The sequence below is a fragment of the Artemia franciscana genome, unplaced genomic scaffold, assembly GCF_032884065.1.
Source record: "Artemia franciscana unplaced genomic scaffold, ASM3288406v1 PGA_scaffold_1180, whole genome shotgun sequence".
Taxonomy (NCBI): Eukaryota; Metazoa; Arthropoda; class Branchiopoda; order Anostraca; family Artemiidae; genus Artemia; species Artemia franciscana.
This window is the reverse complement of record NW_027062618.1, coordinates 2,192,639-2,206,576: the sequence shown is the minus strand read 5'-3', so window position 1 is coordinate 2,206,576 and position 13,938 is coordinate 2,192,639. Positions and strand designations below refer to the sequence as shown.

At 33.1% G+C, this 13,938-nt stretch overlaps 1 protein-coding gene and 1 long non-coding RNA gene across 2 annotated transcripts in view; one reads left to right on the top strand and one right to left on the bottom strand.

The window, feature by feature from the left end:
• The window catches only part of LOC136041246 (aspartyl/asparaginyl beta-hydroxylase-like), a gene marked incomplete in the record, with an annotated part of 132,939 nt that overhangs the window by 35,639 nt on the left and 83,362 nt on the right, over positions 1–13,938 (bottom strand). Inside the window, 2 exon segments of the mRNA XM_065725854.1 lie at positions 819–881; positions 13,080–13,160. Of these exon segments, the coding sequence (XP_065581926.1) occupies positions 819–881; positions 13,080–13,160 (144 nt within the window).
• Positions 835–5,559, top strand: LOC136041247 (uncharacterized). The gene is made up of 2 exons (XR_010620982.1): positions 835–999; positions 5,472–5,559. It is a non-coding gene; the product is annotated as an uncharacterized LOC136041247 (long non-coding RNA).

The window sequence follows — 13,938 nt, the reverse complement described above, 5'->3', positions numbered from 1 at the left end:
TGGAAGTGCCTAAAGTAGCAAAACCGGGACTTTAGGTTTTCCCCCTCCAACTCCCCCCAATGTCATCAGATCCGGTCGGGATTAAAAATAAGAGCTCTAAGACACAATATCATTCCAAACATCAAATTTCATTAAGATCCAAATACCCGCTGATAAGTTAAAAATACTTCATTTTTTCTATTTTTTGCGAATTAACCGGGCCCCCACTCCCCCCCCCCCCAGATGGTCAAATCGGGAAAACGACTATTTCTAATTTAATCTGGTCCGGTCCCTGATACGCTTGCCAAATTTCATCGTCCTAGCTTACCTGGAAGTGCCTAAAGTAGCAAAACCGGGACCGACAGACCGACAGACAGACCGACAGACCGACAGACAGACCGACAGACAGACCGACAGAATTGGCGACTGCTATATGTCACTTGGTTAATACCAAGTGCCATAAAAATAAAAATAATAATCATCTTGCTCTATCCAGCTCTTTTCTAGTTGCATGGGGAAGTAGTCGCCTTTGGAGTGATGTTACGGAGAGGGGAGGAGAAGGAGGAAGACAGGGAAGAAGGAGAGAGGGAGTGAGAGAATTCTCCAATATTCTATTGGCGATGTGGTCTCTCATCTTAAGATTCCAGAAGACAGGTTGAATAAAAACAATGGTATTTTTTCAAATTCAATTATTTTCAATAGCAAATTTTACTTTAATAGAGTGCACGGTGAGAAAAAATCTCTTCAGAAGTCTGAAATAGTCTGATGTGTTGTTATTTTTTAAACCAAGTTTTTCATTAAATAAATAAGAAATGTCAAATCTTTAAATTAGTTCTTACCCTTTCAGCACTAATGTCTTCATCTTCATCTTCTTCTTCTTCATCAGGAGTTTCACTGGGAGCCTAGGAAATCGTATGACTATTATTTACAAGACCTTCTGTTTTTGATCATTGTTAATTTGCCAAAAGGTATTTAATACAGACAGACATGTGCAACCCAGTGACATACCAGAATTGCAGGGTAACTTATTACTTGTAGTAGTTTTTTTTTTTTTTACTGAAACCAACGTCCTTTTTAGCCTAATCTTAGCATCTTGATCTCAATTCAATTTTAAGTTTTCGATTTTATTTTCAGAAGAAGTGTAAAATATACCCTTTCTGGTCATGAAAATACACCCTTTTCCTTTTTTGTACATCTTAAGTGTGTACGATCCTTCTTCTTGTTTTCCTTTCTTTCGGCGTGACCTTGAAAGCTACTAGGCCTACAAATTAATTCATTTTTCACTCTCTTTTTTTAAAGGGTTTTGTTTATGGACTTTGTAACATAGAACAAATATCAAGAAAAAAAAAACTATCATTGACATTGCAACTTTAAAATAGGCGATTGATGATATCATTAATTTCTACGCAGATAAGGAAACATCAACTAGTACATTCTACAAATAAGTTAAAGCCAAGTCTTAATATAAAAGATTTATTATATATAAATAAGGCATAAAAAATAACAATTTAACCACAAAAACGGAAGAAACAGAAAACTGGACTGAACCTAATTCCAGCTGATTCAGATGATGAAGAACTTCCATCAAGGATGTAACTACCAGAATTCGAATCAGATGGGGCCTTGTCATTATTATCCCCACCTAGAAAGTAAAAAGAACCAGAACTGTCTGATCTAGAAATTTTAGATCTTCCTTGAGCCTCTCCAGGTGGACGCACAGGAGCGTTACTCTCCTTTTCTTGCTTGTCCCCTAGCATTTCAAGAGGTTCTACTCTGTCTTTCATGGTGACTGCTGGGTGCTGAAATGAGTAAGGCACTGGCTGGAAACGAAGCTTTGAGTCTGCGTATGGAACTGTATCGTAAGAAATAGATTCCAAGTGTTGCTGATGCGGTAAGAACCGATACTGAGGCACAGCATAAACAATAGGATACGGTCTTGGGTATTGCAATTCACTGCCTATTGGCAGCATTAATTGTCTTCCAGTCCTTTCGTTCGCAGTGATATCACTATTTTCAGCAGCCTCGGAACTCGACTGTTCTTTAATAATTATGTCCCTACCAAGTCTTTCAGCACGTACACTGATACCTTTTGATTTTGCACCTTCTTCTGCAAAAGCAGCCACAAAGAAAAAAACAAACACATATTTGAACATTACTTAAGTAATTCGTAAAATAGTTGAGCAAAGACTGATGAAAACCCTCTACAAGCGACTTATATAATCAACAGACCTGCGCCTAAAAAAGTACCAGCTGGTATCTCAATTATTGACGCACAAGAGTGACAAATTAGCTGTAAAAATAGGAACAAGCAGTTTTATTAGCTGTTGTGTTTTTACTTTTATGATGACGTCAAGAAAGCCACATAATTTTGTGGTCGAAGATAGAAGCTTGCAGTGTATTTTGGATTTGAAGACATACCGAACATTATGGGTTACTGTCAAAAAATGAAAATATAAATAACTAATAAAACAGCTGAAGAAACGATGAAGTAAACAGAAATTCAAACAAGTGAAACTAAGAACAATTAAACTGACAAAATTCTTTAAAATATTCAAAATTTATTCTTAAAAGCTCGAATACAAAGGGAATGAAAAAATCTAAGGGAAAGAGAGAAGAAAGGAAAAAAGAATACTGGTTACAAAAGAATCCACCATCATCCCAAATTCTATATCAGAAAGACACAAAACAATCCTCACATTAAAAGACAGCCCTAGATCAAAGTAATCAACTGTAAATAAAGAGGGACTCTTGATAATAGAAATCAAAGCTTTAAAGGATTTTGTTAATAAAAGTGCATATATTTTGGCAAAGACCTCTTTGCAACACCTCTTTGGGGAAAAAAGAGAAGAAAACTGATACTTCTACTACCACTGTAGCAGTCTTAGAAATAATGAACGGCCTTTGTAAATAGAAAAAAACCAAGAAGGTAATTTTATATACAATCAACCTACTTTTTATGTTGAATCTCAATAAACTTTATTTCTTGGATATTTCTAGATAGGGACAAGGCGTAAATAACAAATTTTCCAAATAATGGACTTCCATTCAATTTAAACACAGCATACTAAAGTATACTGAATAAACGCAACAACATACTAAACACAACGACAGCACACAACACATTCAACCCAACAGCAACAAAATATTAAAGCATCATCAAAATATAATCTTAAAATGTGAAAAATTATTCCGACAATGTTTTATTTGCTTTGGCCCTATGCACAGAAATTTCTCCTTTATTGACCAAATTAGCATTCACGCTTATAATCCTAAACCGCAATAAACAATAAGCAATATGAATGAAGTTGACGAGATAATTGGTCATTGAGCCTTCCACGGCCCAAAAAAGGGTATTTCATAAACAATTTTCTTTTTCTCACAGATGTTTTTAACATAATTACACTGTGTCAAGGGTTGTCTGAATAACTTTTGATTAGCGTTGTAACAATGAAATTTTGGAGAAAGTTAACACAACCAATTGTAACGTTTAATTTTTTAGAGAAAAAAAAGAATAACCAAGTTGAATTAACTTCCTTAAAGATATATTTTTGAAAAAAAAAAACGAAATGGAATTCAACAGAGAAAAGATTCAGAGTTGCGACAAAGGTCCACGTGTGTAACAGCCATTTTAAAAACTTGCCTCCCCTGACCATTGTGCATACGCAATGTCAATACGTATTTATTGCAAGGCGGGTGTTAAAGTTATATGCATCATATGCATCAAAGCCGAACCAACAGTAAAGGGAAGTTGTATTTAAAACCTTTAGTGAAAAAGTCACTGGCTTCCAATCAAAACCTCTCTTTCACGAGTAAGATAAGAATTAAAACTTGAACGAGATTAAACGGAGGAACATTAGAACTTAAAAAAAAGATAAACTATTCTGTGTTTGAAGGGGGCTGTCCCCTCCTCAATCCCACACTCTTCACACTAAAGTTTTTCAGTACTTTCAATGCTTCTTATTCGAATTAAATGGCCCTTGTGTTTCATGAGTCGTTCTTAGAGAACTGAAACAAAAAGTCAAACTTTAGCGTTTGAGGTGCGTAAGGAACGTAGGGTATTTGCGATTGAAAGGTCCAGGTACAATGCGGCAAAACCTTCGAAACAGCAGATATAAAGTAGCACTTTTTTATAGTAACTAAATAAATGCAAAAAGTACGTATATCGGAAAATACAGATTAACTTTAATCAGTAGTATTGTAGCGGATGGGGGAAGGAGACTGAGGCCTCAAAAGTACGTTTTAGACTCAGGTTATGTTCATAGCGATTTAAAACCAGTGATTAATCTATTATATCCCACTGAAAGGGAAATTGTATTGTTAATAGCGCAATATGGGTGCTGTGGGGGTTGTTCTTCTATTGCAAAAACGTCGATTTTAATGAAGAATGATAGCTTCCAAAATTGATCCATTAAAAGCTGTACTTTATCCTGAAAACGCCATGATATCAAGGATAATTCTATTTTGCTGTGGAAAGCAAACTCTTTTTACAAAACAAAGTAACAGTACAGTCGCTAATTACTTCAAAGAGGGTAAAAAGTTTGACAGAAAATGGGTTAATAATTGGGCAGTGACTTGATCAGATAATTGCATGCTGTAAAATCCCCCCAAAAAAGCTTCATACATGTATCTAGATTCTTAAAAAATGTCCTACTTTTGCCAGAAATCCCAAGAAACCATGGGGAAATTAAACATTTCGAAAAATTTCGGGGGGGCTCGGGCCCGAAGGCCCCCCTGCGTAGATATATATATATATATATATATATATATATATATATATATATATATATATATATATATATATATATATATATATATATATATATGTATATATATATATATATATACATACATATATATATGACGCACATTAATCAAGCTCTGGATTAGTATTAAAGTAAGATATAATTTTTAGACTGACCAAAAGGCACACAGGTAAGATTTTAGTCTAGAAGGGGTTTACATTGAGGAGTGAAAAACATTTTAAAAATGGACAATTACACGAAGACATTAAATGTCGGAGGGAAAATTGGCGAAGTTGGTTCTGATGATCTCTGCTGACTCATTAAGCTGCATAAATTCTCAAGAGATTTTTTTTATTCTTTCTCTTTTACTTGCTTTTTTACTTTAGTTCTATCGAAACAAAACAATTTATATTTTTTATTTTAGGAATTAGGCAACTGCAAGAATTTAGTGTAGAGAGCCTTTTTCAATCTTTGTTTTTACTTTTGTTATAATGAAACAAAACCAATTTTTATTTCCTTTTCATTTAGGAATTAAACTACACCAAGAACCTAGTGTAAAACGTTTTTTTAGTATTTGTTTTTACTTTTGTTTTATTGAAACAAAACCAATTTGTATTTTCTTTTAGGAATTAGACCACTGCTAGAAATCTGTGTAGAAAGATTTTTTTTCTTAATTTCTTTCTCTTTTACTTCCTTTATTATTTTAGTTTTATTGAAACAAAGTAATTTACATATTTTTTTTTATTTTAGGAATTCGGTTACTGCAAGAATTTAGTGTAATTTTATTTTTATCTTTGATTTTACTTTTAATTAAGGATATAAAACCGATTTGCATTTTCTTTTCTTTTATGAATTTTTCCTATCATTCAAATTTCCAGTGACTTGCGTATTATATAGACACATTTTGGGCTTGTAGATTCTTAGTATTGTGTGTCCTTAGTTTTGTTAGTTTTAGCAGATAAAAGCAGATCTGGGTAACAAAAAGACCTTTTTTTTATAGCTGTTATATGAAATTGTATATTTACAATTACTATTATTATTGCAATTACTGCATTATTTCAATGGTTGTAATGATTATTTTAGCTTCACAAATAAAAACAAAAAAAACACTATTTTATACCCATAGCAGAAGAAAAATCTAATATTTATCATATAAAAACAGCTGTTGCGGGGGGTGGGGGAGTTAATTTCGTATTTTCCGTACCCTAAGAATAGAAAAGAAAAATCATAATGAAATAATTTCTGGAAATTTTAATGTGTTTTTTAGTCATATTTTTTTTTAGAAAATTATGCCACGACCCAATGCTGGAAACTCAACTAGTATAATTGAAACTAGGGTATATGTTACGAGGATATAGCCTCTATTATTGTACAAAAAGGAATTAATATGGAAATCCTATTTCTACATAGATATTGTATTATATACAATATTGTGATCAAAATCGTAATATCAAATTGTGATCAAAAGATGATTTTGCTGTAAGAGATTCCTTGAAGTTTCAGCAATATACGGCCAAAGATATTTACCATAATTGAATCACTATTTTAAGACTTTGGAGCTTCAAAGGCAAACATAAAACGACTTGCCATGGAGAAGCAAATTTTGGGAAGCAAAGTGGTGTGCAGACGAAACTGTCAGAAGACTGCCCAAATTTTGTTCATGCTTTTCAGTTCCCCTGTGTGCCGGTGCTGCCAGAAATCAGTTGCCAAATGAAATTGGAGATTTTTTTCAGGATGTATATGGCTATATTTGTCACAGCCCAAAATAGGCCAGTGAGGTTCAGATTTGTAAAAGCTTCTGCGATTGAAAGGACATCAAATTTTTAGACATATAGCTCCTCGATTGTTGTCTCGACAAGTCCATGGTGCTTGAAGTTTAGAGCAGTGGGGTTGCTCGACTTTAGTCTTCTGTGCTGAAAGTCTTAAAAGGAACAACAAACCAGGGAATATCATATCCAAACTCAAAAATCTGATTTCATGGGGTTTTCAAGACTTAATTGGTCTTCCTGACGAACATTTTGAAGTATGTCGAAGACCTAAACAGGCAATTTCAGGCAGAAGAAACCCAGATTCATCTTGTCTATAATCGTTTTTCTGAAGTGTACAAGAGAAGACCATCCCACTTTTTACTGCCTAGTTATATCAATGAAAACGATTCCTCCCCATTAAACCCAGATGACACTAAGTGCAACGTCAATTTCAAGGATATGGATTGTGGGGGCCGAGTGGAAGCGATTTTTACCACAGAGAAGGTATCTTGGCTCGTAACCTGTGATGAGCCGCGAAAGGCTTTTTTTCACCTCCATGCATTAATCAGTAAGAAACTTAAATAGGTTCCATCCAGGCTGTGCTATAGGAGAAGAGTGTGGTCAGCCAAACTTGGCACCGCTTTTGGCTCAATTTCGAAATTTACTCTGCGACAACGACCTTGAAGATACCGTCTAAGAGTGGAACAGACTGCCCATTTACCCTAAGCTTGGTATTTGGATTGACTCAAATCCAGTCGTGCTTTCGGACTCAGGTTTACAAGCAGAAATATCTTAATGGTTCTATGTATTTTTCCTCTGCTCGGACATATCACTCTAAGCTTTCTTGTTCTCCCACGCACTTGGGTTACGGCTGGTTAAAATTTCTCAGGTGTCAATCCGAAAAAAAACAACATTAGGCAAATGTCTTGGGTTTCATTACCTTGAAGGACTCAGTCCCAAATGGATCGTCTCTAAGAATTAGACACCCCTTTTGAAAATGATTCTACATTTGAAGTGGAAAAAACAATGGAAGGTAATATGAAAAAAAAACTGGACTACAAGATGAAACAGGAGAAAAAATGACAATTAGTACAAAAGTTCCTCTTAACCTGATCCGGCTTAACCTGATTTCTTGTGCAATTTAGTCAAAACATTCCTATTAGCTTAACGTAATTTAGTTCTGCTAACTAAATATGATAATATGCAGAATGACAAAGCAAATACGTGATCAACACCTAATCCACCGAGGGTCCGCCGGTCGGTAGCCTAGTCCATTGAGACATGAAAATCTCTGGTGTTAACTTTACCAAACCCTTCATATAAAGCGCTTTTAGCGGCTTAAGGCTGAAATGGTATTTAGCTTAGATGGTCTAGACCGTAGTTGTTTAACCGTTTGTCGCTTAAAGACTTTAAGACCTTACCGCTTAAAGACCTTAATTACTTACCGCTAAGGTCTATGAACTTAGCGGTAAACGCATTGAGTGGTTTTAGGCTGAAAAATTATCCAGCTATATATATATATATATATATATATATATATATATATATATATATATATATATATATATATATATATAATTATTGCTCGTTTGTAAAGATAATGTACTGTCGTTGACACCATAAAGAAGGTGAGCTGATCCGTTTTTATTTCTTGTTAACAAATTAGAAAAGAAAAATTGGTAAAATTCCCGCTAAAATGACGGAATCAATTTTCACTATACGGCATGATTCATTCATGAGGACCAAATCCCAAGCTTTGGAATGAGTGAAGCATGGGCTATTTGTGGTATCGAATGTCCGAACTCGCACCCAAGCGAAGCAAGGGCTTTCGAGAACCCTGAACAACACTTATTGTTTGCCTATTGTGTACATATTTGTGTATTTTACCATTGCATCAAGTTTCAAATATTAATTACATAATTAAGTTCCATCGAACGACGTGAGAAAAAAAAAATTACCGAAAAAAGTGAAACGGATATATCCACTTTAAGACGTATGGCCTTCCCTGGGGAAGTCTTTAAGACGTCAGCTTGCCAACTTGAATTTCAAATACTATATGGCTGCTAATAGTATTTAGCGGTTTCGTCCTTTTTCCTCTCTCCGCTCGAAGGTATTCACCTAAGCTGTTGACGATGCAACTGAGTGAATATTCAAGTCGTAAAATTATACAAATTATACAAGTGATTTAAGCAACTTCAAATGCGGCACTACATTTCTTCAAGAATGAGGCAGCCCTACTCGTTAGGGAAGGACAGACTAAATTTCAATTCTTACAGTTATAAATAATACAAACTTGTTATCTAATGAAACTAATGGGCAAATTACTGTAAAAAAATGGGCGAATTGGGATCCACAGCCTCCACGACCATAAGGAAGGGAACAAACCAGGTTTTTCGTTACAAAACCTACGTGGCCTAAAGTTAAAAAGACCATAGTTATTTGGGTGAAGGGTCACAGAGCTTCGAAACAACAAGGGCCATAGCTAAATCCAGATATAGGCCCATATTCATCTGAAACGCCTCTCGTGAAGAGTTGAAAAATGTTGACCTGAACATGCACTTTTGAGACACAAGTCATGCTCCCCCTTTACCTATAAAAATCCACTGATCTCCACCCTAATAGCAGGCAATTGATAAAGTTATATCTTTACACACAGTTTGTTTCCATGGACTGCTTGACTAAGGACTTACTTAAATATGAATAGGGCTACCAGCCCTCCAGTTTGAAAATGTTGACCTGAACATTCCCCTAATTAAATCCACTGATTTCCACTCTAATAGCTTGCAACTGACAAGGTTATCTCTTTACTTATAGTTTGTTTTCAAGAACTGCTTGATTAAGGGTTCCCTTAAATATGAATAAGGCTACCAACCCTCTCCTTCAACTCCTTGTTTATGTTCAAGCTTGTTACTATTTGTATGACAGCGCTTCTAGTACGATAATCATCGCTAAAAAGTTCCCTCTTGAAATATTACTTAGGGAGTTGTCCACCTTCTGATCACTCTGAATCTGAAAAAGGACACTAGGACATCTGGTTTCCAATCAAATGTGTGCATTCTGGAGTTTTTACGATCACCCTTTCTATTTATACCTAATGCCCCCAAGACATACTTAAAACCCTTTCGCTGAAGGCTGTGAGGGGGGGGGGTGTTAAGCGCTTCTCAAGGGGAGTCCAACTGTAGGTCCAAAATTAGAATCCGCAGGTTCCTGAACAGTGACATTAAGAATCTAATTTGGGAAGGGAATCCCAAATTCCGGATATACCTATTTTGAACCTCTCCCCCTCTGCCAAATTCATAAATGAAAAGACAAATCTTGGTTGCAGCGTCAGATGCAGCCTAGCAAAGAACAAAATCAGGCCTATAGCATTCGAAAATTTAAAAAGATGTTCTCAAAAAACTATCAAATGAGGAAAAATAGCCATCTATACCTGTTTTAGGAACAGTAATTGTTATTTCGGCTTATCTTATTGATAAAAGCTTGTTGCAAAAAGAGAGTTATGAGAATTTTTCCAAATCGGCTAGAAAACGACGAAACCCCTCAAAAATTGTGCCAACACGAAATGAAAACTACAGCAAGGAACTAACAACCCCAAAAAGCAGAATTACCCTTTAAACCCCAAAAAGTGGAAGCTGAAAACCCCAAAAAGCAGAATTACCGTTGCCCATCTTCAGCAACAAGCAGAATCACTTTTTTACTTGGGAAGAAGTGACGTGTCTCTAATTTTTTTTCTTCGCCACTAATAGGGCACTGAAATATCAAAGACACAAAGGGCTCGTTTGAACGGAAATTAGATGCAAGAAAAAAAGAGTAATCATTAGTGGTGTCCATGCAAAAGTAATTTTCCTTGTTGGTGAATGTAGTGGGGGGGGGGCAGTACCCTTCCTGCATAGGTTTATGAGAATGACCTTTCTCACAGGTCATTGTGGTCCACCACAATGTGGTGGTGTTTTCACTTCGATCAAAAACCATTTACGAGGGTCTTCAAAATTCTTCAGAAACTCCGATTAATTTGAATGAACTTTTATCAATAGGATTAACCAGAATCATAGTTACCATTCCTGAATCGACTTCAAAAGGTCATATTTTCTCACTTGGTGATATAAAAAAACAACTTTGTTTTTTGATTTTTGGTTACTAAGGACCGCTGTCCGTTTTTAAAAGACAATACGAAATAAATTTCGATTCTACTGGCCAAAAAACTTAAACTACTAAATTTACAAATGAATTTCAGATCGATTGGTAAAAATTGTAGCTTCCTTCAGATCTTTTAGATGTTTTCTTTTCTCCAGAATTAAAATCATATAAAGAAATTGTTTTTAAAACAAAGTTATTTATATCACCGAAAGTGGTGCAACATATAGTAAAATTTAAATAGGTATATATATATATATATATATATATATATATATATATATATATATATATATATATATATATATATATATATATATATATATATATGTGTGTGTGTTTATGTGTATATAATAAATGGTGAAAATATATATTCACCATACATATATATATATATATATATATATATATATATATATATATATATATATATATATATATATATATATATATATATATATATATATATATATATATATATATATAAATATATATATATATATATACAAATATATATATATATATATATATATATATATATATATATATATATATATATATATATTTATATATATATATATTTATATATATATATATTTATATATATATATATATATATATATATATATATATATATATATATATATATATATATATATATATATTTGTATATATATATATATATTATATATATATATATATTTATATATATATATATTTTTATATATATATATATATATATATATATATATATATATATATATATATATATATATATATATATATATATATATTTATATTTATATATATATCATGAAAAGAAAAATCACCAATGCAACAGCACAAACACACAAAAAAAAAAGTGACAGAAGGATTTAAGGAAGACTGTTTTCCTAAATTAGTGATTAATATAGACCAGCACTTGAATGAGGCCTTAACCCTACTCATCCATACAATCACATAGGTCAAACAGCATAGCCATACACAATCAACCATAAAGAATAATCCATGGAGAGGCAGTCATGTCGTCATATATATATCTATATATATATAAATAAGTTGTCTGTCTGTCTGTGGATCAGGTGACGTCATGTTTCTGTGTTGACTGACGTCATGAAATTAGTTGTCGTCATTTTTGCTTTGACGGTGACGTCATTAACGGTATTTAAGACATTTGTTCACGACACAAATGACGACCGAGACAGAGGGAATATAAGTGACGACCGGGAACCTCAAACAGAAATTACAGACTGGGACACCCGGACACAAATCACGACCGGGACACAGGGAATATAAATGACGACCGGGACACAGGGACACAACTACAACGGGGACGCTGGGGGCACAGGCGGGATATATAAATGACGACCGGGACACAGGGATTGTTCGAATAGAAATTACAGACCGGGACACCGGGACACAAATGACGACCGGGACACCGGGACACAGGGAATATAAATGACGACCGGGACACTCAAAGAGAAATTACAAACTGGGACACCGGGACACAAATGACGACCGGGACACAGGGAATATAAATGACGACCGGGACACAGGGACACATCATTAGAATAATGAGGTATAGATCTGAATACGGATTGTTTTTCCCATGGACAATTATATGTTGCATGTTCAAGAGTCAGTAAACCTGACAATCTATTTATATGCACAGACAATGGGACAGCGAAGAATGTTGTATATTCGCATGTTTTACGTAGTTGAAAACATATATTTATATCTATCTCTATTCACAGGTGGGACACAGGGACACAACTACAATGGCGCGTAACTAATATGGCGCGTAACGACTTACGTGCGCGGGGGGGCTTGGGGGGGCGCGAAGCGCCCCACCAACTAGGTGTTGGGGTGGCGCGAAGCGCCACCCCAACAGCTAGTATATATATATATATATATATACATACATAAATATATATATATATATATCTATACATATATATATACATATATATATATATATATATATATATATATATATATATATATATATATATATATATATATATATATATATATATATATATATATATATATATATATATATATATATATATATATATATATATATATATATATATATATATATATATATATATATATATATATATATATATATATATATATATATATATATATATATATATATATATATATATATATATATATATATATATATATATATATATATATATATATATATATATATATATATATATATATATATATATATATATATATATATATATATATATATATATATATATATATATATATATATATATATATATATATATATATATATATATATATATATATATATATATATATATATATATATATATATATATATATATATATATATATATATATATATATATATATATATATATATATATATATATGATCCCTTCGTGTGTTATGTGCATAGAATTTTTTTTCAGAATCAATTGAGACTTACCGGTATTTCTTTTCTTTGTCCGTAAGAATCCGGATACAATTCATCGGTATGTTTTGCTTCTGGTTTAGGTACAGATTGGACCTTAAAAAAAAAGAAAGATAAAACAAGAAGTAGAAAAGAAGGGAAAAAATAGAAAAAAAATTAGCATAAAAAAGTCCATAAAAAGAGGGGTATCTCCTCCTCTCTCTCAGCCATTTATGAACTGTCAAGCTGTTTATTAAGTTGTAATTACTTACGTAAAGTAAAAGTACTTACTTAAAGGCAAAGTGATGACAAGTTCATTAAAGCTGAAAAGATGTAACGCCTAAATTTGTTCTATTTGTTGCATATATTGTCTGAGAAAATTATTTGGACAATGTTATCAGGCTAACAGAGGCTGTTTTAGGCTGTATAAATATAGTTTATTGTAATTGTAATACTTTAGTTTCTCTGCTGAGGATGATCACTAAATACGTCATTGAAATATCCACAACTTTTGTATTATTATGTTTTTGCTTTCTAATACAAGGCCCTATTCCTATTTGAACTCTTATTTTGCCAATAGTATCGTTAACAACACTAGGAACAATATCATCATCCTCAAACAAAGTCATTTAAATAATTAGTGCATTCTCGGGTATTGTATTTGAGAGAAGATCTTTCTATTACTTTTGTTTTATTTCTAGAGAAGCCTTTCCCGGTGTTGTCCTGACACTCTTATTATCCATTTATGTCATGTTGTAAGCTTACCCCTCCCTCCTCGTAATAGCATCAAAGAGCAATGAAGAATAATCCTTTGATTTGTCAACAGAGATCGACGGTTATTGGTAATCTCGATCTTAACGAAATTTCCCGTTGCCCTGCAAAAGCGACAACGCGA